This window comes from Sceloporus occidentalis, unplaced genomic scaffold (assembly GCF_023333645.1).
Source record: "Sceloporus occidentalis isolate IW3139 unplaced genomic scaffold, rSceOcc1.0.p SCAF_3, whole genome shotgun sequence".
Classification (NCBI taxonomy): Eukaryota; Metazoa; Chordata; class Lepidosauria; order Squamata; family Phrynosomatidae; genus Sceloporus; species Sceloporus occidentalis.
In genome coordinates, this window is record NW_028316983.1 from 79,724,842 (window position 1) to 79,752,694 (window position 27,853).

Here is a 27,853-nt window from a genome sequence, read left to right on the forward strand (position 1 = left end):
GACGGGGCCAAATGAAAGGCTTGCAGGTTCAGAATGTAGGACTTTCTAGACAGAATGGAGGACGGGGCCAAATGAAAAAGCCCAGAAACCACTCATAAATATCAATTCGTGGCTCTTAAGTCCTGCTCAAAATGGAGGACATTGCCAAAGAAAAGTTCACAACCCCTCATAAATTCATGGATCTTAAGTCAGGACACGAGCAAATGAAAAAAGCCAGCTGTACAAATTCACACTTCTTAGGCCCAATACACACTGCAGAGATAGTCCAGCTTGAGACCACTGTAACTCAGTGAGAGGGAATCCTGGGAAGTGTAGTTTATTGTGGTACTCAAAGAAAGCTAAAGGCCTCACAAAAGTACAATCCCCAGGACTCCCTAGCATTGAGCCCGGCAGCTAAAGCAGTCTCAAACTGGAGATATATATATATATATATATATATATATATATATATTACAATCAACCCATCAAACATTAAACAAAACATTAATCAACAAACATCACAATAAATCATCAGATTATAAGAGTAAATAATACTAGTTAAAAGTTCACTTATGAAATTGTATTGAAAGAAAGTATAAAACCATTATAATTTTTTTTACACTAAGGGTTATTGTGAAATGTTGAAATGCCATTTTCCTCCGACAGACCATTGCTGCTGCTGCTGCTGCAGAGAAACTGGCCACCCTTGTTGTTACTGATGGGCTTTGGCCTGCTAGCAAGTAAGAAGATATAGGATGAAACTCATCAGTTCTTCCAGGAAAATGACTTAGAATTGGATAAATAAAAATGTGACGATGGCCATAATAAAAAGGGCAGTACGACAATACATGACCCACAGTCTGCACTATGAAACTGGATTGTATCTGCAGTTGTGTTTTGGACCTTAGTCAAGCCCAAAATGGAGGACTTTTGGGAACTCCTCCTGGACACAAGGTGGAAATGTAGGACACTTCCTTGGAAAAGACTGTCATAGGGGAAAGGAGTACAAGGCACCACAAAATACAACAATGAGGTGAAAAACACTAAGGTAAATCCATTTCATATGGTTTATTTACAGCTATATTACATGCACTGTATTTTATTACAGTTGTTGTTGTGCTTTCAAGTCATTTCTGATGTATGGCAAACCTATCACAGGGGTTTCTTGGCAACATTTGTTGAAGAGGTTTGCCATTGCCTTTCCCCTGAGGCTGAGAGAGTGTGGATTGCCCAAGATCACCCAGTGGGCTTTGTGGACAAACCGGGAATTGAACCCTGGTCTCCAGAGTCACAACCCCAACACTCAAACCTTGAGAGAAGTTTGAAATGTTGGGCATGTCCTGGAAAAGGAGGGCCTCTGGTCACCCTGAGTGAGTGTAGCTGCCTGCCCAGACACAGGGTTTTTTTCAACCTAGATATTGGTTTAAATGTTATTTCCTGGACTTTATAGCTCCAAGAGCCCACTTGGCCTAAAGGGAGGAATGGCCTTTGGAGGGAGAGAACAGGCTAGCCTGAAGACACAGTATTCTTGACTGTATATTATATTGTAACATGTTTAAAATGTATATTCCCTTTCAACTTGTAAACCGCTTTGATCTCCCAGGAAAAGCGGTATAGAAATAAATATTTTATTATTATTATTATTATTATTATTATACATGGATATCCCATCTTAAGTAGGGTTGCCATAGCTGAGGACCTCCAAACCGGGACAAATGTAGGACAAGGTTAAAAAATGTAGGACTTTTTTTTAAAAAAAAATTCCTGGCCAGGAAATTAAAAAAAAAAAGGTCCTACATTTTTGAACCTTGTCCTCCTTCTCCTTCCCAGCTTGGGAGGAAGCCTTGGGCTGCTCCCAGGCCGGGAAGGAGCGTGGGGGCCGCCTGTCATCACGGCCATCGCCGCGGTGGCAAGCGGCCTCCTCCTCGGCCTCGCAGAGGCCTTGGAGGACCCCACAGCCGGAGCTCCGACCGCGGAGCCTCTTCCAAGGCCTCCAAAGGGGCCTGGGGAGAGTTTCTCCCAAGCCCCAGAGGCCTTGGAGGACTGCTCCGCGATCGCGGAGCCTCTTCCAGGGCCTCCAAAGGGGCCTGGGGAGAGCTTCTCCCAAGCCCCAGAGGCCTTGGAGGACTGCTCCGCGATCGCGGAGCCTCTTCCAGGACCTCCAAAGGGGCCTGGGGAGAGCTTCTCCCAAGCCCCAGAGGCCTTGGAGGACTGCTCCGCAATCGCGGAGCCTCTTCCAGGGCCTCCAAAGGGGCCTGGGGAGAGCTTCTCCCAAGCCCCAGCCTCCAGACCCTCGCTGGGAGGGGGGGGTGTCCCGGGGGCGGGGCCAAACCGGGGCGGGACCGTGTGGACCCGCCCCAAACCGGGAAAGTCCCGCCCCCAGGCGGGATATGGCAAGCCTAATCTTAAGTGACAATAACATCTCAACAAGAAAAATGTAGGTCTGTGGTGTCAACACCATTTTTAAATTTCCTTCTCCTGTATGATTTAACTTTTGCCTGATGAAGAAGCCAGTGGAGCTTCCAAAACCTGTGTCATGTATTTTCTGCAATTTCATTGACCAAGCAAAGTATAATTGTTCTTGGATTTTTAATGTTTTTGTGCTATACTGGACCTTTGAAATGCTATATAGGTTTCCCTTTCACCCAAACCTTGAATGTTTGCAAAACAGTGTAAATAAGGTATTTTTCCCCCTTGAATGGATGGGTGAAGGATTCCCAAGTCTCTCATCCCATAGTCACAAGGTTTCAAAATTGCACCCTAATTTTGATAACTTAAGATTCAATGGTGTTACACCAGTTCTTTGCCATCAGACCAGTTCAGAGTATTGGTAATAACCTTTAAAAGCTGTAAACAGCTCGGGGCCAAGTTACCTGAGAGATCACCTTCTGCATAAACTAAACATTATTTTTGAACTGTGCACAGGCTACTTTTGTTGTTATACAAGAACATACAGCAAAATGCTAGCAAGTAACACACAAATTGTGCATAAAGTTGATATTACTAAAATGTCACCCTTCCATAAACAAATGTTACTATGGTGGTATGATGGCACTGACTACATCAGCAAAATATAAAACTTAGTCCTCCAAAAATATCATCCAGTTCCCTCTACTGCTGTGAAACATTGTAGTGGTGTATTTGTAAACAGAATCTCAACTTGGCTTTTGACACAGGCGGTCTCTTATCATTCTTAGTGCCAGAATGAAACATAATTTATTGTAATGATGTATTTTACGGTTGTAACCCACCCAGATTCTTTGTGATTGGGTGGACTAGAAATAAATCTTTATTATTATTATATTATTATTATCAGAAGTACACAACCCTATCATATCTCAAAAACCTTATGCTAATCTTTCTAAACCTTACTATGCTCAGGAAAAAAGGAAATCCTTGGAATCTCCAAAGATATAGCTGTGTTAGTCTGCAGAATCAGTATGTAGAGAGAAACATAGCAGTTCTCAACCTGTGGTTCGTTCAGCCCCCAAATGATAGTTCACAAGGGTTGCCTAAGACCATCGGAAAATACGTATTTCTGATGCTCTTAGGAACCGAGACCAGGAATCACAACATAAGGAACCGTATTAAAGGGTCGTGGCATTAGAAATGTTGAGAACCACTGATTTAGAACAACGTTCCTCGAAGGGATGGCCATTTCACAGCACCTCAGCAAGTTCCTAGCAAGTTCCAAGAAAGGAAGAAATATATTGGGCTCTTGGCATCTGCTGGGGTTTGGTTCCAGGACTCCACCGTGGATAACAAAATTTGTAGATGCTCAAGTCCTATTAAATACAAGGGCATAATATAATGGTGTCGCTTATATAACATGAAAAAAAAATCAGGTTAATTTTTCAAGCTGTGGATGGTTGAACCTGTGGATAAAAAATCCATGGATATGGAGGGCCAGCTGTAATTGTATCCAATGGATCTAAATGTAGTGCAAGTTCTTGGCACGTGGGGGGGGAGGGGGGATATTGCCTGTCCCTCACACGTTATAGCCTGAGAAAAGCAGTGATCGGAGTAATCTGTCCACTATGTGGAATGATAGCAAATAAATTGAAGTTATAAAATGAGGAAGGTAATGAGGAGAGCATCAGCATGGTTTTGGGGCTTGAGTGTTGGAATAGGACTCTGGAGACTCTTGTGGTTGTAGTGTGTCTTTCCAACATATGGCAACCCTAAAGTGAACCTATCATGGCTCTCTTTATTCAGAGGGGATTTGCCTTTATTTTTCTCTGAGACAGAAAGGACAAATCCCGCCAAGAAAATCCTGTGACAGATTTGCCTTAGGGTCACCAGAAATCAGAAACAACTTGAAGGCACACAACCATAAACAGCAATAACAACAGCAACAATTTTTGAAGTGATTGAATGACAAGCAGATGTGCAGGGAGTAGAGATTGTAAACTTTTATGTCAGTCCAATCAAAATGTCTGGTATAGGGTTGAAAGGAGGGGAAATCCTAGGCTATTGGTAAAGCAAAAGTGGAATTATCACTGAATCTGTCCACTTTAGGCCGAGTGTGGTCTAAACAGAGCATGGATGATGCTCCATGACTTCCATTGTGATGCGCTTATTGTTCTATAGCAGCTAAGGCTGTTGCAAGGATGAGGCAGTTAACTGCTGATATGTGTCAGGAAAAGGCAGCAAACGGCTAGTTATTTCAAGTCATTTGTTATTTTAGGCTTCCTTCTGGGAAGGGAAGCATGGTTTGTGGGATTGTTGCCCGGCCTCGGATACCAACTTGTCTTCAGTGGCAGGGTTGTCTTTGAGGAGGAGGGCATTTGTTCAGGAAATCTCTTTGGTCAGCTTTGGCAGGGACAATAATGTGTGATCCATTCAAGAGAGTGGGCCAAATGGTAGAAAGGAGGAGGAAAAGCTGATGGGAGAGGATGGATTCATGTTGGAAGATGAGAAGATCCCGAAGGAACCATCCAAGAGGCTCCAGAGGGAGCCATCCATGAAGAGTCTGACCCCCAAATGTCTCACTGCTTCCCAAATGCGGCTCTAGAAGGTTGAGCAGGTTTGCCTGTAAAGAATGGATAGATGGATAAAAACGCATTTCCGCATTTCCTCCAAACTCTCTTCCTTCTTACTTACTGCCACTGTGACCCATGACTCCTTTCCTTTGGACTCACGTCTTCCAAACCAGCTACCAAGTCTGGTTTGCTTGCTGGTCTGTATAACTTAAGAGATGACTCCAGTCAAGTGAAGCTGCATGAAACTCTCCTTATGGCCAGAAGATACGAATGGCTGAAGCTGTGCACTTTCAGTTGGGTTGGCTCCAGTTGGGTTGGCTTCATCACCAGGGAAGAAACTTTGGTCCCAGAAATGTGAGTACTCTTTCATCCTAAAAGAGACGATGTCCAGGTGGACTCAGTCCTCCAGGTGAGTATTCTTCACTTCACTTCTGCTCCCAGGATTCATCCTCTAATTTTTGTGTATACTGACATCTGTGCATTGATGCTTCTTTTCCTCCATCTTGCAGATGGGTGATAACAAAAGGACTGAAGTATACAAGAAGGACCTAGTAGACAATAAAGTTGGGAATATCTGAGCACAGCATCCCATCACTCACAAGGTGAAGAAAAGGTTTTGGTTCTAAAATTTCTGGAAGCCATTTGCAACCTCACCCTTCACTTTTAAAGCACTATAAACACTGCATAATAAATTGTTTTCATTGTGGTATATCAGGATCCTGTGGGTGACTGAAGAGAGGTCATCGAGAAAGACCTTGAATTTGTGTAAACATCTAGACAAAAATCAACTTAATTGAAACTATCACTAAATGATGTCTAGAAATGAACCCTGTAGGCACAGAACATTTAAGAATGACTGAAAAGAATGACTCCTTTCCCTCCTTCTTACAGACTTGGGTGACAATAGGACTGAAGTATACAAGAAGGACTTAGTAGGCAATAAAGGTGGGAAAGCATCCCATCACTCACTACAAGGTGAAGCAATGGTTTTAGTTTTAAAATTTCTGAAAGCTTTTTTGCAACCTCATTCCTTTGTTTTTGGGCACTATAAACATTGCATAATGAATTGTTTCCATTGCAGTATATCAGGCTCATGCAGGTGAATGAAGAGAGGCCATAGAGAAAACACATGAATTCATGGAAACATCTCAACAGAGGTCAACTTCAAAGGAAAGTATCAGAAGGTAAATGATGTACAAGGAGGAAATGTTTGAATGCAGAACATTAAAGAATAACGGACAACATCCCAACAGAAGTTAACTTCAAGGAAACTGTCACAAGATGACTAGTTTCCAAAAATGAACCCTGTGGATGCATAACATTTAAAAATGGAGAACATCTCAGAGGAAAGCCACAAATCCATGGACCTACATCTAGAGGATATGGCAACAGCTTGTTTTCATGGATGAAATGCATTAGCAAGATGTCTAGGAGAAGAGAGGGGCAGCGAAGCCTGAAAAAGCATAATAGTCTCTTTGAAGAACTCATTGAGATTCGTATACCATTTCCTTCTTGACACTTTTTCCATCCCTTTCCTTTGCAGTCACTTTTGCTTGAAAGACAACAGTGAACTCCATTTTCTATCCTTTCTTTGCTTTGCAGCATCCAGTCAGATCTTCAGAAGAATGCAGAGGATGAAGACATGCCTAAGCAAAGTTGCAGCTGAGGAAGGAAGACTCAGACTAAATAGCCAGCCAGGAAAAGAAACCACATCCTCCTCCTCAACCCAGGTCTCCTAAGTTTCCATCTGGAGTGAGGACCACATCTGTAGCCCATTTTTTGTGCTGCTGGAGGAATGGTGGAAGGAGCTCTGGTCGAGTCTGAGCCATCCCTGAGCACCAGGGAAGCCTTGGCAGGATCTCTTCCTCTCAGCCCTTCTCCATGCAATCGCCTACAAACAGGTAAGGTTCCAGAGCTCTACTCCATCCAATGCGACAAAGTATCTGAAGAGAAAGTCCATTAAAACACAGGTGAATATTCCTTCCCCTGACCTGAAGCCCCTTTTGTTGGATCAATCGCTTGCAATAGTCATGCATGATCTGTCAGTATGCCACATCTAGCAAACAGGAAAGATGGCAAGAAGATGGCAGGGTCAAGCAGACAACATTGCATTTTCCAAAACACTGCAAGAAGTGACTTTCTACAAACCCAAGCCATTCGGTGGTGATGGTGGTGATTCAGTTTTTAGGAGTTTGCTTCTTTCCTGTATTAAGAGGACATGGAAAGATATTCTAGGGCACAAAATAGTTTCATTGTTGCTGATATGTTGAAGATGGACCTCCTCAAACCTATGGGGAAATGACTGGAAAATTTTTGCTAGAGAAAATGCACTAGAATGACCTAAGAACAGAAACTATCAGCCTAATCTTGACTGGTCTGACTGCCAGTAAAAGCACAATTCCAACTTTTCTCCAACTCTCTTCTTACTTAATGCCATTGTGACATCCACACTACATCTCCTTTCATTGGAATCACTTCTTCCAAACCAGCTCCAAAGCGTGGTTTGCTTGCTGGTCTGCCTAACTTAAGAGTGAATCAAGTGAAGCTTCATGAAACCCTCCTTATGGCCGGTAGATATAAACAGCTAAAGCTATGTTCCTTCAGATGTAGCAGTTGGGTTGGCTTCATTACCAGGGGGGAATCTTTGCTCCCAGAAACATGGCCATGGCTGTCCAGGTAGACTTAGTTCTCCAGGTGAGTATTCTCCATTTCACTTCTGGTCCCAGAGCCCTTCCTCCATTTTTTGTGCAAACTGACAGCTGTGCATAGATCCTCCGCACTCCTCTCCTCCATCTCGTATACTTGGATGACAACAGAAGGACTGAAGCTCTAGTATACAAGAAAGCTGAGAATATGTAGGTGCAGCATCCCATCATGCACAAAAAGGTGAAGCAAAAGTTTTGATCCTAAAATTTCTGGAAGCCATTTTCAATCTCACCCTTTTCTTTTCAGGCACTATAAATACTGTGTAATAAATTGTTTTCATTGTTGCATATCAGGCTCCTGCAAATAAATGAGGAGGTCATCGAGAAAGCCCGTTAATTCATACAAACATTTCAGCAGACGTTAACTTCAAAGAAACTATCAGAAGGCAAGTGAGGTAGAAGGATGAAACCTGTGAATGCAGAACGTTTAAGAATGATGCAGAACATCTCAACAGAATTTAACTTCAAGGAAACTGTCACAAGGTAAGTGATGTCCAGAAATGAACCCTAAGGATGCAGAAAAGGGCTTATTCTGTGAGCCTTAAAGTAAGAAGGAATGTTTGGCCTAAGCAAGAGTTGGCAGGTTGGTGGTCTGTGGTCCTTGCTGACATGCCCAGGGTAGCACTGACCGCCACTTTTGGGGTCGGGAAGGAATTTTTCTCCTGAGCAGATTGGCCAGAGATCTTGGAGGTTTTTCGCCTTCCTCTGGGCATCCAGCAGCGTCCACCTGTTAGGATGTTTGAAAAATTATTGTATTTTGTTACTGTTGTTGTTAACTGCCTTCAAGTCAATATTGACTCAGGGTAGCCCCATAGATGAAACAACTCCAAGCCCTTCCATCTTCAACCATTCTACATACTTTTTCAGGCTTTGAGCTAACCTCCTTAACTGAGTCTATCCATCTGGTATGTGCTGCACCTCTTTTTCTCCTACCCTCTATCGTTCCAAACATTATCTTCTCTAGTGAGTCGTGCTTTTCCATAATGTGACCAAGATACCACAGTCTTAGTTTGCCCCTCCTGGCTTCTAGGGAGAGTTCAGACTTGATTTGTTCCCGTCTCCATGCCTTCCTGACCATACATGGTATCCTCTGCACTCCTCTCCAGAACAACATCTCAGATGAGCTGATTTTCTTTCTTTCGGCTCTCTTCACTGTCCATCTCTCACATCCATAGATGGTGATGGGAAATACAATGGTATGGATGATGCTTACTAGTGTTCAGTGTTATAGCTTTGCATTTTATGATCTTGTCTAGTTCTTTCATAGCTGCCCTTCCCAGTCCTAATCATCTTCTGATTCCTTGACTGCAATCTCCAATCTGATTATTGATGGATCCAAGCTATAAGAAGTCTTTGCCTTTTTCAATGTCATCATTTTCTAGACTGAATTTATGTAAGACCTCCATGACCATCACTGTTGTAAAAACCTGCCAAGCTGAACTCTGCAGAGAACAAGTTTCTGAAAGAAAATTAATAAAAGATATACATAGGGAATTTTTGAAGCCCATTTTCAAAAGAAGAAATGCTACAAGGTCTTCAGAGATCCAAATAAGAAAACCCTTACCATTTGGAAATGGGGTGTAGCAAGATGTCGAATATTATTCGCTGCAAAATGATACTCCAGTAAGAATTAGCTGATCCATTTTTTAAAAACCCTGCTTGCAAAAATAGAATTAGATAGCAGCACTGTTCTCTAAATTTAAAATAAAATTTAGAAGAAACATCACGCTGTCAAGACAGGATGGCTTTTCCTTGATAAAGATGGAGCCTAGAGGCTGCCAGCATGTCTTCTACATGGAGAGATGGAAGGAGGGAGCCTCCCCATTTTCTTGCACAAGGAAGGCCCTTGTTGACATGCCCAGGGTAGCACTGGCCGCCACTTTTGGGGTCGGGAAGGAATTTTCCTCCAGGGCAGATTGGCCAGGGATCCTGGAGGTTTTTCGCCTTCCTCTGGGCATCCGGCAGGGGTCACCTGTTAGGCTGTTTGAGAGATTCATAAGAAAATGAAGCTTATAACTTTTAAAACTTGCCAAACTGAAGATGACAAATAGACATAACAACCATAATGCAAAATGAATAAAAATCAGAATCTTGGAAATAGTTGTTTCTTTCTCTTTTGTTTCCTCAGTTTTTGTGTTTAAAAATACAGTTGTGGTACTGCTCTTAAGTTCAGTTCAAACAGAACAACACTGCTCTCCCTTTAGGTGGAACTTTGTGTCACTTTAGAAATCACTGGGCTCTCAGATTGTTGTCCCTCTCACTTGCTCTCTCCTGGAAAAAAAGTGTTCAGCAAGAGAGGAATTTGCAGAGGCTTCAGTTCTACCAAACAAATTAGATTTGACACTGCTTGAACTGCCATGGCTCCATCCTATGAAATCCTGGGATTTGTTGCAGCACCAGCGCTCTCTGACAGAGAAGGCTTAAACAGCTCACAAACCTACAAATCCCAAAATTATATACCATTAAGTCATGGTAGTTAAAGCAGTCCCAAACTTCATTAATTATGCAGTGTAGATGCAGTTCAGGGGGATGTTTGGGATTACACATACATTCTAAACTAGAACTCTCTGGCAAGGAATTCTAAATCCATCACCAAATCACAAATCCAAGGTTTGCTTTGGGTGTAGCCACAACAGTCAAACTGCTACCAAACTACTATCGGTTTGCAATATGCATTCACCCACATTCAAAATAGAGAATTCTTCTTTACAAAGCAAGACACGTGCTTGAAAAGTATCCTGTTATGGGTTGCCTTTTCCTATAACATACTCTCCCTATCCATTTTGGGATTTCAGATATCCAAAAAACTGAACAGACTGCCCAGTTTAAAAGGTCCTAGATACCAGCTGGGGAAACAGATAAGAGTTTAGGAAACAGCCCTTCTAGATCAGATCTGTTCATACAAGAGTCAGGTAGTTGGCTATAGGAAAAACCAGAAGGAGGATAATGTGTCCAGCAAAAGCACCCTCCTGCTTCTAAAACTAAAAGACAAGGAGATAAAAATATATATGAAAATAATGTCTTTTTAAAAAAGAGGAAGTAAGGGCAGAGGACAGGAGGAGTGAGTCAAGACAAAAGGGTTTTAAAAAAGAAATCCCCACATCAGCATTGTTCGGAGCTGTCCAAGTTCCCCAAGTCGCTTCAGGTCCTTGAGATCTGGCTGAGAGCAAATGGTCATCTGTGCCATACAGCCAGGGATTGTGGACCAAGGGAATCCGAGAATTAGTAGCCACAGGATAGATACTGGGTGCAAGAGAGCACGAGCTTCCGGCAGGGAAGAACTCTTCTGCCGTTGCTGCATTTCATTTTCCTGTTTATGGGTGAGTTGACTTTTTCAAGAGACCATACCCTCCTCATTGCTTTCCTGGAAGAATCCTGCTCTAGGTCTAGAAATGTCCTCCGTGATCTGTCTCAAGTGAGGGATCCACAAGCATATTTTCCCCCAAAGTGCCAGGGATGTGGAGCCAATGGCTTGAGGAACACCACAGGTCCACAGCACATCACTTTCAATAGCATTGATCTAGAACAGGGGTTCTCAACCTGTGGGACGCAACCCCTTTGGGGGGGGGGGGGCGTCACAGAGGTCACCTAAGACCATCAGAAAACACATATTTCTGATGGTCTTAGGAACCAAGACGAAAATAATTTTATAGTTGGGGGTCACCACAACATGAGAAACTGTATTAAAGGGTCACGGCATTAGGAAAGTTGAGAACCACCTCTGAGACTAATTGAAACAGGGAAGTTGGCAGCATGAGCTTTCCTAGATTTCAGTCTAATAATGCATCTGAGAAAGTAGACTGAAGTCTACGAAAGCTCATGATGCCAACTTCTTTCTTCCAGTTAGTCTTAAAGGTGCTACAAGATCTCTCCTTGGAATCTTATTCAACTATTGGGGCACACTGGACCCTCCCATTATTTCGTTTAAGCTTAGTGCTCACTTACACATATTTCCAGTTTTTGAGCCCCATTAGCAGAAAAATAATGTGAGAAAAACAGGAATGTGTTGGCTGAGTATAATAATTTTGAAAAACAATCACTACCCTCTGAAAACAGCAACTAAATTAGCTTAATTGTAAGCTGAGCAAGAGATGTGGCATTGCCACCTAGTGACCATAAATGGAACGTTAAAATGTATATTCAGTTCAAAACTTGACAGCCAAAACATGATTTAAGAAATGGAGCCATCTTCGCCATTCAGTCTGTCATGTTTTAATTGGAAATGTTAGCAAATTGCTCCCAACCACAATCAAAAGGTTTGCAAAATACAGTCTGAAAATTAGTGCTGTCTTTTTCCATTTTATATTTTTGTGGTCACGTTGGGTGAGGATTTGAGGAGTTGTAGACCAACAAGTAACTTTTCAGAGCTCATGATTAATTGTCATAGGAATTTAAAAAGCTGCATTATGTAAGGAATTGTGTGGACCTGTGTGGGAACTACACATCAGCAAGATCATGTCTCAATTGAGCAGAGAAAGCTGGGAAATGGAAATAGATTGAACAGCTGAAGAAAAACATTTTAGTACAATGTGTTCATACATGTTGTGAATCAGAAGTAAATTAAAAGAACTTTGACATTGGTTTCAAAATACCTACATTCTAGTTTAATCAGCACCATATAATTTAAAATAAACATCTTTAAAATTTAACTTAAACCCAGTATACATAGATGCATTGACAGAAATGTGCAGTTGACCTTATTCTTCCTTAAGTGCATACATAACATCATCCTGGCTAACATTAAGTCGAACCCGCATGTGAAGATATTTATGACTAGATTCTGCTAGCAAAAGTCTACAAGCACTAAGCCGCGAGGCAATTGCTATTGTGTCTGATATGGTAGGAGTTTGTAGGCCTTCAATTCTACACAGTGCAACATGGTGGTGATATACCTAAAGAAAAGGGGGGGAAAGCAGAATTCAACTGGTTAGCAAGAACAGAACAAACACTAAATAGAATGATCTTCCTGCTTCCTCAACTAATTGCAAAGGGAGGGCAGTCTAGTATATATTAACCCACAAGATTTTAAAAGGAGAGATTTTCAAATAGGTTCTGCAGGTAGAATGCATCTGCAGAAAGTCCATTTGCTCGCTTTTTGTTTTGTTACAACCCTGCAAATGATCATGCTTTCAGTGTATAAAAGTTCTTTATGGGAGAACTATTGAAGAAGTTGGAGGGGAGAAAAAACCCTAGAAACACATGGAAAATTCATTACATGAATATTTGTGAATTGTAACATCACATATGGTAGATTACACTGAAGGTTCCCTATATGCACAGTCCAGGATTCCACTGTATACTTCAGCTGGATCCTGCTGCTTTTCCCTCTGCCCCCATCCCTCCCATACACTAGCACACCCTGTGGAGCAGCCTTTACAGAACAGAGGTCTGCAATGGGAGGGAGCAAAAGTCCCAGTTGTGTTGACATTGGGTACCAAAGGCTGGCATCCTGTTAGTGGCTTATGAAGCTTTAAGTCCATCTTTTTTGGGTTGCTACAGAGGTTGGAATCTTTATACAACTGCATAATGACCAAACTCTCCTAAACCCACCATTTAAGCTGTTACAGCAGCCTCACCCCACCAACATGGCCATTTACTGGTTGGTGGACAGCAAGGATATGTATGTGGCAGCGAAGGATCCAGCTATGTTCCTATTGCTGGTTACACAGCAATTATATCATCCTCTGGGACTTTCAGGGGACCTCTGGCAGATCCCAGAGGATGCCTTCCACTGTATGTCCAACGATAGGAACCCAGATGGACACATCTCTCCCCGTCCTGCTCTCCATTAGGCCAGGAAATCATGTTTGGAGTGGGGATTGCAGCAGTTTAAAATGTAGTTTCAGGAAAGTGTGGGGAGACATGTTGCAATTCTGCTTATTTGGAACTTTACAGTATATCTCCTGACCAGCATCTCAGACAAAGTATACCACTGGATCTTGGGCATACACAGCAGTTAGAAATCTTTTAGTCAGAAGATTTTTGTGGAATATTCCTAAAGACTTTTGGATGAGATAACAGATGAAATAAAATTAGCCCTAATTTTAAAACTACCTGTTGAACTGTAGCCTCCTCCAGTCCTGACCTGCGAAATTCTGCAATTATTGCTTTTAGGAAGGTTTGCTCCTGTAATGATGCATTTCTGAAAGAGAACAAAAGAACACCAGAAAATTAATTATATGAATATAAGATTCTGACCCACAAAAGGTGGGCCTTGGCTTGAAAAGCAGTATCTAAAATGGTAAAGAAACAGTAAGTGAACCTAATAAACCATAAGGTGAAACTATTATATTACCGAATTGTGCTTATATAAGAAGATGAGAACATTTCATCCATGGCTTCCATGACATGTGCCATGCCAACTAGTCCCGAGTCACTTTTCTGATCAGAAAGTTCACAGATCTCTGTGGCCCTTCTGCAGATATCAAGGCAACGTCTTGCATCACCAGATAAAGCTGCAACCTAAAAGAAAGTAATTTAAGAAAATAATGTTCTCTAACATTTTATTATTCAGGAAAAAAACTAATAAGGTACATCATATTTATAAATATATATATGGTACAATAATATTTCTTACATAATTATTTGTTCTGCTGGCCGTTCCCTTTCACCCCTATTAACGTGGCCATCAGTGTTCTTGTGGTCTGCCTTGGGATTAACATTCTAAGCTCTCTTGGGGCAAGGACCTGCCTTTTTGCTTTCAAATCATCATGAATGTAAATTACATGTGCATTAAAGTATATGGTTTAATTTCTGATCAACCACTAAACATAAACAAGTAATTTCAAGACACAGCTAAACATTAACATCAGTGCACCAAAGCAAAAAACAAAATCAGAAAAAAACCACTGATTTTCATCAAAACCCTATGGAGGCAAGTGACTGATTTTAAAAAGGACAGCTATCAAACCAGAGAGATCATAATACTTGACTAAAACATTTCCTTTACTTCTAGACATGAGCTTAGAAGCACTAAACCTGTCCAATATGCATTTTGGACTGCAGCCACAGTTTAAAATACCCAGTCATATGCCAGTTTATACCAATGCTAACTACCGTATGTCAAGATTTTCTAAAACAAACAGCAGACATATTATTACATCAGGGTAACATGTGACTGCATATACCCTGGCCATTTTTGCACTTGCATGATCCCTGTTGCTTCCAATGCAGTTTTCCTTCATAACAAGGGGTGTTCTTTCCACACTCTGCTTACAAGTGGAATCATAGTTTCAGAATGAAACTATGAAAATAATTTTTTTTTAAAAAATCCAAAAAAGTACTGATTTATTTTCATGACCACTACAGCAAATGTGGAGATGGTGACAAGGGAGAAGAACTCCCTTCGCAGATTCACACCTGGATGTTGCCTTCTCTATCTTGTATTAGGTTTACCTTTCTGGAAACAAGCTGAACTGCATCCTCCTCAAATGCTTTCAATGGGCCCATTCTGGTTGAGATAATCTTCTGTAACTGCCTGAAGGTATATGGCTGGAAAGACATTCTGGTAAGACCCTGCAATGAAAAAAATTTACTGGATGTGTCTTACAACGAAAGAGGTTAATTTAATCCCAAGAAACATGCAACTTTATTTCAAGCAGAGATTCTTCTTCTACCTTGTGATACTGTTGTTTATTTCCTTCCTTTTCACAAGTTAATAGTAGCAGTAGTATTTTCCTTTAACCACATTCCCTTCTGTAGACACAGTTTAGAAACTATACTACAGCCTATTCACTCAGGAGAAGGAAACTGATGCATCCATGACCAAGGAAATTCTACCTTCATGGAAGTTGCTGGAGTTTAGTAAATGAATTACATATTTTGTATTAAGCCAGGTATAGACAAGGTTAATGTGCTATCTGGTTCCTGGAATGTTTGAAGATTTTATGTTGACAAACTTAAACGTCAGACAATTTGACAAAGTAAAAGAATGTGCATACATGTCAATCTGAGTAGCTTTAAAAAACAACTTCTTTCTATCTAGAATGTTTTTTAGTTATTATACAAGATCCAGAAACTGGAAAATTCAACTCTGATGCAGGACATGTATTTATCTATGTTTTTTAAAAAAACTGTTTAATGGAAGTCAATGTATTTTCATAAGCAAACCACTAAAATAATCCAGACACATAATACTGTGTTTTGAACTGACAAGAATTGGTGATCTGTATTTGCTGTTGTGTGCCTTCAAGTCACCTTCGATTTATGGGGACCCTATCACGGGGTTTCCTTGGCAAGTTTCTTCAGAGGGGATTTACCATTACCATCCTCTGAGGCTCAGGGTATGTGAATTGCCCAAGGTCACCCAGTGGGTTATCTGTATAGGATTAGCCATAATTTTGACCTCACTTTCTGGAATTAGGATTTAATTTCATTCAGAATTATTTCAAGGGATTGCCACATTTATTATTTTATCATACCACTGGCAGCCTATGTACATTAACAGGCTTTATTGTTTAGTTCTGTTAGATATGAAACCACCATAGCTGCAAGTTCATACATCCTAACTATGGGTAGACAAAATGAAGGATATCACTAAACAGCCAAGCACACTGACCAGTGCTGAATTCTCAACATGAATACCATATAAGCAACATAACAAAACTGAAAGGACATACCAGCCTGCTGGCTACTCTGTTCATCATAATTCTCTCTGGCAAATCCATAGTGTTAGCAATGGCTAAGACGATTAACTTGGCATTTATTTGGGTTGGCCAGTCAAAGAGACTGTACATCACATTTTGTTTTCTGGTCCACAAGAGGTCAAGCTGGTCAAGGAAAAATGTGATACAAAATTAAAGTAGGAGAAAAAGTATTCAAAGATTTGAGCAAGCTAGTTTCAAATGCAGTTTCCCCAAAACATATGGAATCTTGGAGAAGTCTTTGCTCACTTATGTCTTCAGTCTATCAGGATGGCCATAAGGATATACAAAAACATACACCAGTTCCACCTAGGGCAGACCCAATGAATAAATTAGTGAATGTTATGTCATTAATCACTAAGTCCCATTGCTAAACTGATGTATTAATAAATTATATTTCTTTAAAGCATTTTACTCCTCTGTACCTCCCAGCATGGTTTACAAAGATTAAGAATAAGAAAATCCAATTGAAAATGCATAATGTAAGGATTTGGGCCAAAATAAATCCAGACATTCCCAAAACCTAAGTATGCTTTATTTTTTAAATTTTCTTTACATACTTTACATTTTACTCTCTTTACATACAGTACATGTAATCAGTGTACAAAGTATGCAGACTCCTTTATTGCATCAAAATATTTCTCCTTGCAGAACAGGGATCTTCTGGATGCATTAATCCCTAGTCTGAAATTATTCTCTGTTAATATAACAGCCCTGATGAAGAGATGCAGTTGGCTGTCTGTATCCATGGATTCTGCATCCAGAGATCCAACAATTCACAGCTTGAAAATATTTAAAAATGTTTTTTTAATAACTTCCAAAAAGCAAATACTGTCTTTGCCATTTAATTAGAGCCCGTACAGACAGTCCAAAATAAATCTGCTTTGGGTCACTTTGGAGGTATGCTGTTTAAATGATGCATGCATCCTAAGAGTCTGGAAGCTGCGCCAAAGCCATGCTCCAGTCCTATTTTGGCCTGTCTGTACAGGGCCTAAGGGACATAAGTTTTATTACCCCACTGTATATAATGGGACTTGATCATCCATGAATTTAGGTAACTACATCCACAGGGTTCCTGGAACCAAACCTCAGTGGGTACCATGAGCACACTATATAAGACAACATTTCCCCTTTCCTTTTAAGCTTCCCCTTAATCTCTGTAAACCACTCTGGGAGACAGAGTGGAGTAAAATGCTTTAAACAAACATATAAATACATCAGATTCACAGTACAAATATGAAAGTTATTCAGATAGTTAACTCTCCTAGTCTTCTGGTTTGGGAAACCATGTAAAATAAAAATAATAGGCTAAAATAATATACTGTTAACAGTGTAAGAACCTCCATATTACCTCATCTACTACAAGTACTATAGTTTTCCTTTTAGATCGAGACTTGCAGAACATCTTCTCCAGGAGAACAGCAGCATGGTTTGCAGTTGCCTTTTGGTCTGTCAGTAACTACATGGGACACAGGATTAAGCAGAAGCTCAAGTTAAGGTTTGTAAAAAGATGATACGTAATAGATTCTGCTCCACCAGCAGTGCAATTCTGTGGATGTTTCATGAGAAATAAGCCCCGCTGTATTAAACCAGGCTTCTCAGTGAGCCACTTTAGGATTGCAGAGTTAAGTGTCAACTCCTCCCACAACATATAAAATCATGAATTGTCAGAAACAGTAAAGAAAATGAAGCATATACCAACCAATCTCGCTTGCAAAGTTGTGGGAACTCTAGGACACCAGTATCAATTTATTCACCAAGTCTAACAACATCAGAGCAACACAAGCTCTTCAAACATTCAGTGAACAACTTTACATAGCCATGTCACATCTACTGTGCTAGAAACAAGAAATGAAGATTTTACAACTTGTCAAAAAATCAACAGATGGGGATCACATTTCACAAACAAATAGCATATTATGGAAGTTTGCTACAGAACTAGATGGTTAGTAGTGATCTTAGTGGTTTCTTGGTGGGATTGCTTTTTCCATGTCTTCCCATCTAGAAGGGTAGGCAAGCTTACAAGTGATTTTTAAATAGCACTTTTAGTTTAATGTTTATTCAAAGACACTTGCTGGCTTTTCATTATCAGAGACATGTAATCCACTTGCTCACCTTTAAGATTTGCACATAGGCTTGGTGTGGATCTGTCAACTTCATGCCATTAATTTCTATAAACTGGAAGGAGGGTAGCTCATCATTTTCTGCTGCCTGCTGAAGGTAACGAATGGCCTCATGAACAGTTGCTGTTTTGCCTGTCCCAGGAACTCCAGAAATGTACATACATCTGAAAAAGTGAGAAAACCAGTGTTGTATATATGGAAGGTATAAAGAAATATTGTTGTTGTTATGATTAAACTACAGTGGGTTTTGGCATCCACTGGGGTTTGGTTCCAGGACCCTTGGGGATTCCAAAATCTGTGGATGCTCAAGTCCCATGAAATACAATGGCATAGTAAAATGGTGTCTCTTATATAAAATGGCAAAACCCAGGTTTTGCTTTTTGGAATTGATATATTTTTAAAGCCATGGATGCTTGAATCCATCAATAAAGGATCATTGGATAAGGTGGGCCAAATGCATTGACAATGATAAAATGATTTACAAACTACACTTCAAAAAGATAAAATACTATTAAAAGATAAAAGGTAATTAAAACAATTCTAAATGAGTACAGCACCCTTGCCCATCTTTTTAAAACTTTGTTTTAAAAATGGAAAAATTTAGTTTTAAAAGATTTCTAGAATAAAAAGGTCTTTGTGCCTGGTGATGGAAGGTGCTATTCTGTCCTCCCTGGTAAGGAAGTACCAGAGTCTAGGGGCAGCCATTGAGAAAGCCTACCCTTGCATTCCCACCAATTCTGCTTGAAGTAGTATTGAATTTAAAGATGAAACTTCCATTGATTTGTTTTATTACAAGATACTGCCTTATTTTTTAGATGAATTGTCCATCCAGCTCAGCATCATCTACTCTGACTGGCAGCAAAACTTGAGAATTCCAGGCTGAGTGTCATTTAAAAAACAACGATTAACTGGAGGTGTCAGGGATTGAAAAAGAGAGCTTCTGCATCTCAAGCACATGCTCTGGCATTTATTTACACTAAACCTTCTCTCACTGAGCTCCTGAGGGTAGGGTTGTTGAAAAACTTGACATGCTGTTTAAAACAAGCTGAAAATTTATTCATGAGAACAGACCTACATACTTGCTTAAAGCTGCATAAATATGAAAAACATATTTTATGTGTTTTGTGACTGTAGCTTCAAAACTGTGTTAGAAAAATATTATGAATCTCAAAAACCAACCTTTTAAGTAAGCTCTATTTATTATTACTGTTCTGGCACACAATCGTGTGCTGATGGGGGGCAATTTGCAAAAATTTCATTTCTTGTTCATTGCCCATTAGATTTTTTGTTTTCTTTCCTTTTCAGTATGATTAAATTACTGTTTTGCTTAATACTTATCTAAAAATGGCTGAAGACAACACTCACCCGCCAGTCCCATCAATGAGTTTGCTTTCTATAAAGTTACAGATATCCTGAAATTCTTTTTCACGGCATGGCAAGGAGTCTGGGACAGCAGACACATGTAGCCTTTGATGAAAGGAAAAGACAAGGAAAACGGAGTCACTGAAGCATTCAAGACTCAGGAGCCAGTTCTAATCTAACCATTAGACACAGGAGAAATAGCACCAGGAAAAAATTTGATATAGATATACAGATGCTACAAATAATACTTTTTAAAACATTGGTGTTCTGAACCTACAACTGGGAAAAATGACACAATACATTGGCACTGAAGCAAAATGTTTACAAGCATTCTGAGCGCAAATATGAAAACAGAAAGAATGGGACATAAGGAAACATGTATCCATTTGGAAGAGCAATAGCATGTTTAGATTTGGAAAACTAAAAACACTTCATACCATCCATAGACAATAGTTCCCATTTCTTCTTAGTTTAAATGTAACTTGTTTCTTCTCTTTTATCACATATTAGGAATAGTTTACCTCACTCTAGCCTCTTCAAGAGCATTGCCTGGCTTTGGAGTGGTTTGATTTCGCATCCGAATTCTGGGAGTAGCATTGCGTGGTGTCTTGGGAGTTCTTTGCTCGGGCTGTAGAGAAAAATCACATCCACTAAATTAGGACTCTCTCTTTTGTATTAAATCCCAATTAACACCCAGCTTCAAAAAGCTTATGCAACAAACATTTAAAATGTTTGAGCCCTGGTGGTGCAGTGATTAAATGCCTGTACTGTAGCCACTCATTCACAAACCACAAGGTTGTGAGTTCAATACCAGCCAGGGGCTCAGGGCCAACTCAGCCTTGCATCCTTCTGAGGTTGCGAAAATGAATACCCAGCTTGTTGGGGGCAATTAGCTTACACTTTGTAAACCGCTTAGGGAATGCTTAAGTGCACTGATAAGCGATATAAAAATGTACTTGCTATTGCTAAAATACCAAGCACCACAAAATAGCAGAGATTTAACTTATACACCAGGTGGCAGCGGGGGAATAAAGAAGTTATGCTCTATTAAAATGTGGTTTGAGGAAATTCTGGACCTACTCATATCGAAGAACACATGGCACAAAATGGAAGCCCCAACACTGATGGCTTCTCAGGTTATCTGACTTCACACTTCCAGAAAGAAATAATGTTTATTAATTTCAAGGAGTGTGCCTTTCTTTCTCTCTAGTTTTTAAAATCTATTTCCTATCTTCTAAAAAAAAACCGAACCGGTTTTTTTAGTTCAAATATTGATACATTCAGATGGTTTTTTTAATTGTTTAAAATTCACATTTAAATTTACACATAAAGTATTATCCTTTCATTTTATGCTGTATATAAGTCTGTGTCTGCGTATGTGTGGACACGCACACATGCACACTGTCACTGTTGAGTTAAATGGAGCTTATTTTTCAGTAGATATTTATAAGATTGCACTGTCAGTCTTTAAGGCATCCCATGATTCTTTGTTAATGATGTAGCAATTAGCAATAAACCAGCATGATTATTTTGCATTATCTGACAACTATTCTGAATTTACACTTCAGCACAGGACTTGCTTTGCAGAGAAATGGGACAAATGCTGGAATGAATTTGAAACTCTCTACAGCAGTGATGTTACATTGGTTACATAATACAGTCGTACCTATATACAATAACGTAATATGGTATGTAAGGGTAAATGTTAATGTACCACCGTATGATAAGTAGCTGAATATAAATAAACAGAATATCATATTGTGATAAAGAGCCAATGTAGTGTTATGGCTTAGTGTTGGACTAGGGCTCTGGGAGATCAAAATTTGAATTCCCACTTTGTCATGGAAACCCACACTGGGTGATCCTTGGCAAGTCCTATTCTCTCAGTCTAAGACAAGAGTGGGCAAAATTCAGACCATTTTTGTGCTTTAAATGTTTTCTGTTTTGTGCTTCAAAATGCCCTATAGAAGGCATGGAGATCATTTCCACATTTAGAGGCCCCTAGGGGTGAAAAAATGCTTCCCATTTTTAAAATCTAAAATGATATCTAGGGCATGTAGAGGGCATTACCAGCATGCTTTGGAGGGCAGGCCTCTTTGAAACAGGTAGTGATTGCCATTCATTTCCTGCTATTAATAAGGCCTTTCCTGGTCTTAAGATATCCCAAGAAGGTCCAAAAACATGGTGAAAATCCTAGAAACCATTTGAATGTGCTAGACCTGGGGTTTTAGTAAAAGTATGGTTTAGGCTTCAGCAGCATGATAGGCCTTGTGTATCCTATGGAGAATGGATCAAAGAAAGTTCTCCCTTGCACTGAGATGGTACAGGAGCTGGAAGAATGGCATTCCAGTGCCAAGAGAGAAGATGCTAGCCCATCCTGGCATCTGGAGATTGGATAAAGAACTTGGTAGTTGGCATGGGAACCTTTTCCCCCTTTCCCTGGGCCCAGCCTCTATAGGGTAGATGACGTGATGCTTTGAGAAGCTTTGTAGGGAAGGGTATATAAGATAGTAGAGAACAAAGGCTCTTTGCCTGACAGACAAACCCTGCGTGGACAGTGTGTGTGTGTGTATGTGTGTGCGCACAATGACATGGTGTGTAGCCAGAGACATTGTGTGTCTTGTTTCTTTCCTTTTGATGTGCTTTTAATCTTCTCACTTTCTTAAATAAAACAACCTTCTCAAACCCAGGACTGAGTGATCATAACTGTGAGTGTTACATTCAGCAGCCAGAGTCAGGCTATGGGTGTTGCATTTGACAGCCCTCCAATGTTTTCTGGGCAGTGGAGCAAGAGTATATCTAAGGTAGTAATCAAAAGTAGGATTTCCACAGACACCAATTATTTACTTGTAGCCAACAACTAGCGAAAATTAAGATTATTGTCCCAGTCAAGAGGCATGTTACAGAGAACAATGTCAATGTTTAATTATTATTATATAGCTCTAAAGACAGATGAAGGGCCCTGGCCTCAGCAGGAGAGAAGAACCACTGGACTTGATTCTTTCCCCACTGCCATTCCCTTCTCCTTTTGTGTCATGTCTTTTTAGATTGTAAGCCTGAGGGCAGGGAACTGTCTAATTAGGAATTTGTAAGCTGCTCTGAGAGTAAAAACTAAAAAGGCACAGGTAGTCCCTTGACATGAATGTTTAGTTGTAACCGACTGTAAGAGTTGGTGCTCATCTCCGTTACTAAGCCAAAGAGCCAACTTTGTCTGAGGACTACTCTAGTGGTCATGTGGCCAGCATCACTGCACCAAACACTGTTACCTTCCCATCAAAGTGGTACCTATTTATCTACTTGCATTTGCATGTTTTCGAACTGCTAGGTTGGCAGAGACTAGGACTAGTGACATGGAACTCACCCCATCATGCAGCACTCTGGCCTCAAACTGCCAACCTTCTGATCTTCCAATCATCAGAATTGGCACCTTAACCACTAAGCTACAGCATCCCTTTCTAAAGAGCAGGGTATAAACATAACAAATAAATAAAATAAAGAGTCGCCACCTTTCCTCCTAAGTTTGTATTTCTTCCCATGTAGTCAAAGTTTCTTAAATAATTTTCAGTATAAGAGTTGTTCAGTTATTGCAGATGTAAAAAAAAAAGCCATTCCTATAATCTTACAGTTTTGCTTGGGTCTTTGGCAGATTTTCCACTAGATGGTTTCCTCAAGTTTTTTGACTTGGATCTCATTTGCCTCTTAGGTGTACAAAACACCTTTCTATCTTCTTCATCACTGCTACTAGAGTCAGAACTTTCTGAAGTAGAAATGAAATCCTCTTCCTCCCCATCTGTTTCCAAGACACTACAGCAGGAAAATTTCATCAGTCATATCTTGTATTTTCAATAAAAATAACTTAACGATAGTCACTACTTTGGTGGGCCTCTTGTCAACTAAACAAAAGTTAAGAAGTTAAGCGTACCAAAGCACATTACATTTATTGCGGTGACATCAAGATAACTGATTAAGAAAGCCTGTTCGCTAGAGAACAAAGTGACTTTAAGATTAAGGTCTTTCAATCAGTTTTTGAAATCTACAGATTAAACAAAACAACATCTCTTGTTCACAGGGGCATTTGAAATGTGAAGTCTGTCCAGGGATACTATAATTCTAAAATTATCACAAAGATCATTTTAGAAATATGCAGTGACAATTTCAATAAATATTTATTTGATTTATGTTGTTACAATGCACAATTCAACTTAATTCCCCATATAGACTTTTGATTTCAATAGGGACCTTCTTAAAAATATGTTTTTTTTAAAAAAAAAACTTCAGCATATAAAATGTCCTGTTGAATGTCCAAAGACCTATCTAATCTTCCATTGTGAGCAACCAGATGGTAAAAGGAAGCCCATAAATAGGACATGAGTGCAGTTTTTTGTTCTCTAGCATCTAATATTGATTTTATATCTGTAACCAACATGACAAATGGACAGCGGTGACCGTTTCCTCCATTAAAGTCAGGCCAGCACTGGTCTACTTTGTTAAATAAAAATGCTCTAACACAGTAAAGGTCTCAAAATCTTCTTCTCCTTGCTTCATAGAACAAAGAATGATGAAGGAGATTTCTCAAGTGGCACTACTAAGCTTGGAAAAGGCATACAGCAAATCAACACCCCCTTGTTCCAAAGTACAGCACATAAATGCAAAACACCCCCTTCTTTACTCTGGGATCTAGCACATTTTGATGGCGAGGAGAAAGGGAAGAGCCCAGAGCTGAGCAAAAATACCTGTCAGCAAGGATGTTGTCAGCAGATCAATAAGTGGCATATTTCCACCCACCACCACCACAGTTACTTCCTAATGTTCATCTCTTTGAATTATAAAGGAAAATATTTTGTGGAAGAATTGTAGAGAAATATGTAAAGGAATATATTCTGGTAGTAAGACAGATTGGCCCAATTTGATTGGCTTTAATTGGTAGAGAACACAATTAGTTTTGGATCAGCTTCTTTTAAAAAAGTCTTCCTATGAAACATAGCATAATACATTTGTATGTGCGTATTGATGCATGCAAGGACAAATATCTTCACCCAAATAATTATTTTACATGAATAATAATAATAATAATAAGTTTTATTTATAGACCGCTATTCCGCAATGATCATAGTGGTGTACAATAAAAATTGCAATACAATACAAAAAATTGCAAGGCCTCTCTCCCCCTCAAGATGGTGGTCGGGGGGAGGGCTCTTAGTCTTTCCAGGCCAGGCCTCGTCTCTCCCCCTCAAGATGGTGGCCTTTCTCTGTAACATACCACACACTTCTGGGCTCTGAGCTGCATGCAGCAAAAGTATGATTCTATAAAGAAGATATTCTTACCCAAGTTGCTCTGCAACTCGAATAGTAGTTTTCTGTGCACATTTCCTGCGTAACCGTGGAGTTAGTGCTGGACCCTCAGATATTAATTCTTCACATAAACTACATAAAAAGAATGACACAGGTTTTTCTGAGTTCCTTGAACGACTACCTGATTTCTAATTAGTGTGTCAGTGGGAGAATACATGGATAAAAGGGACTGGATATACAATCTCTCAAAATCGTAGAGAAAATTATTACAAGATGTACTTTCAATGGTGTATGACTCCAGACAAAATATTATGAATTTACACAATCAAAGACAACTTGTATTGGAAGTATAGGGAAGAACCCAGAATTTTTTTTCATTATTAGTGGTCTTGTAAATATGCAAATGTTGGAAAAGAGCAAATGATACAGTAAGCATCATCTTAAATGTTAAATTACAAATGCTAAATTACAAATTAAACAAATGTTAAATTTAACAAATGTTAAATTACAAATTTTATCTACTACATATGTTTGAAGCGAAATGAGAGAAAGATTTTAGTAAGATCTTATAGTATTGGATTTCACATTTGCACAAAAATGGAAATAAAAACAGATTCCAAACCAAAAGGAATGTTTATTGAAATTGTTGTTAGAAATGGATAAACTTACACAATTATTTAAATACAACTCTCTACAAAAATTAATGAAGAATGGGATTTAATACTTAGGTTTCTGAAAGATAAATGGGGTAAAATTGCAATATTGAGTTTTTAGATCACTGTAAAATTTTGATTAATAAAAAGGGAACTGAGATACACTATTTAGTGAAGATAATTGAAGGCTGTGAAGGGAAAAAATTGGGTAGAAAGAAAACGTAAATAAAATGAAGATTGATGACCCTCTAAGGATATCACTGAACAAATGATAAAAAATGAACAAGTAGAGGTTTTAAAAAAAGTCATAGTTCAACAAAAATTGAGTCAGTATGGACAGAAAGAAAGTGTGGAAGATTATGTGTTTTTAAGAATGTTTTAAGTAGGTAAGGCTGAAGGTTAGATGAAGTGAGAGAAGGAATAAAGGAGGAGGGATGAGAAAGGAAAGAAAAAGGATGGTTATTCCCTATTTGGAAAATGGTTGTGAGAATTGGAGGGATGAGTAAGAAGAATGAAAAGAAAAATGAAAGAAAGGTTCGAGAGTGGGGATTATAAAAAGGGATCTGAAAGAAAACATTACAGATGAAATTATATGAGTGGATGTATTGGTTTAGAGTCTGATGGAATACCAGTATCAGAATGTAAATAAGTGTATGTATATTTATATGTGTATGTTTCTGGTTTGCAAGATGTGTTGTTGTTGCTGTTCTTGTATAAGCATATTTAATAAAAATATTTTTAAAACCTGAACATAATTGATCATGTTACCAGGGCAATTAGAATTTCAGATTCAGACTTCAAATACAATAGAGGACAATGGCCAAGAGGCTAAACATAAAATAAAATAAATAAAAATAAATTTTAAAAAAGAAGATACTTACTCAAGTTGTTCTGCAACACGGATAGCAGTTCTTTGTACACATTTCCTGCGTGACCGTGGAGTTTGTGCTGGGCCTCCAGATTTCAATTCTTGTTCTTCACATAAACTATACAGAAAGAATGACACAGGTTTTTCTGAGTTCCCTGAATGACTGCCTGATTTCTAACTCCAGCATCTTTCTGAAAAGTTTAGCACCCCAAGCAAATCTCATATAGCAGGGACGAGCAGAGTTTAGGTGTGTGCAGCTGACTTAAAAAAAACAAACACTCAAAAAGAAACTAGAATCCTACTTCTACCAAACAGAACCAGGCACAAAATAGTAACTCAAACTGGCAGACACAGAATTTCAAAACCAGATGCCTCTGAACAAATAGTTCAGGCATGTCTTCCATAACAAGACTGTGAGTGCTCAAACAAATCTATTCATACACAATTTACTATGCCTGCCCTGTCTTCATCCAAGCAAGCTCTTTTTGATTTCTGCAGCCTAATTTAGGAAGGGAAATGTCTTGTTCTTACTACTACTGTTAAACCATTAGGAGTCAAAATCTCATGCTGATTTATTGCCAGATATCTATCAACAGATCCAGGATTAACCCTGGATATAGAATTTGCACAACAAAGCCAGTGTTCCTCATTCACATAACCTGTCAGAGCTCTTCAACTGTATGTAATTTGGTAATCAATTATCAATCTATATGGAATAAATGAAGATAAATGAATGTTTATATTATCATACTTTACATGTAATATAAAAATTCATGATGTCATGCAAAACTCTAAACTCGGTACGGTCCTAGACATGGACCTACCAAGAATATCACTGAACAAATGATTAAAAATTAGGTATAATTTTAAAACTTAAAGTTTAGTTTAAACTGAATAGCTCATCCAGTAAGCCTTCCTTACAACATACATATATACATAAAGTCCACATGGAGTTGCTGAAGATTACTCACCTTTGCTGATTCTTGAAATTCCTTGTAAGAATTCCTGCTTGTTTCTCTGAGTCTTTCAGATCTATTGTCTTGTTCATCTTATCCTGTTTGCCCACACCACTTGAATTAACAGGAAGAAAAAAGAAAAGCATTATATAAAGTTTAATATAATTCTACATTTCTATATATGTACTTATAGAAATTGAATTAAATGAGATTGACATTGAGTAGACATCAGCAGAACTGTATTCTCAGTCTCTTAATGCTCTTACCATTCTTACTGTTAACAGTCTTTGA

General features: G+C 39.3%; 1 protein-coding gene and 1 long non-coding RNA gene across 8 annotated transcripts in view; one reads left to right on the top strand and one right to left on the bottom strand.

Moving 5' to 3' along the window:
- Nucleotides 1-659: 659 nt before the first annotated feature.
- Nucleotides 660-9,700, top strand: LOC149316287 (uncharacterized). Of its 7 annotated transcripts, none has more exons than XR_016280457.1 (5): nt 660-1,012; nt 4,792-5,370; nt 5,471-5,563; nt 5,853-5,936; nt 6,043-9,700. It is a non-coding gene; the product is annotated as an uncharacterized LOC149316287 (long non-coding RNA). The 7 variants fall into 7 exon arrangements; XR_016280463.1 differs by lacking the exon at nt 660-1,012 and having other exon boundaries at nt 4,761-5,370; nt 6,043-7,847; nt 7,961-9,699; XR_016280458.1 differs by lacking the exon at nt 660-1,012 and having other exon boundaries at nt 4,761-5,370; nt 6,043-6,145; nt 6,564-9,696.
- Nucleotides 9,701-11,876: 2,176 nt separating this feature from the next.
- The window catches only part of LOC149316288 (origin recognition complex subunit 1-like), a 31,871-nt gene continuing 15,894 nt past the window's right edge, over nt 11,877-27,853 (bottom strand). Inside the window, exons 7-19 of the mRNA XM_089515148.1 lie at nt 27,578-27,676; nt 26,620-26,724; nt 25,119-25,217; nt 23,417-23,597; nt 20,315-20,421; nt 19,797-19,898; nt 18,424-18,595; nt 17,660-17,767; nt 16,285-16,434; nt 15,062-15,181; nt 13,962-14,128; nt 13,721-13,808; nt 11,877-12,558 (exon numbers count right to left, since the gene is read on the bottom strand). Coding sequence (XP_089371274.1) covers nt 12,364-12,558; nt 13,721-13,808; nt 13,962-14,128; nt 15,062-15,181; nt 16,285-16,434; nt 17,660-17,767; nt 18,424-18,595; nt 19,797-19,898; nt 20,315-20,421; nt 23,417-23,597; nt 25,119-25,217; nt 26,620-26,724; nt 27,578-27,676 — 1,693 coding nt within the window. The 3' untranslated portion in view covers nt 11,877-12,363. The remainder of the gene's footprint in view (nt 12,559-13,720; nt 13,809-13,961; nt 14,129-15,061; nt 15,182-16,284; nt 16,435-17,659; nt 17,768-18,423; nt 18,596-19,796; nt 19,899-20,314; nt 20,422-23,416; nt 23,598-25,118; nt 25,218-26,619; nt 26,725-27,577; nt 27,677-27,853) is intronic.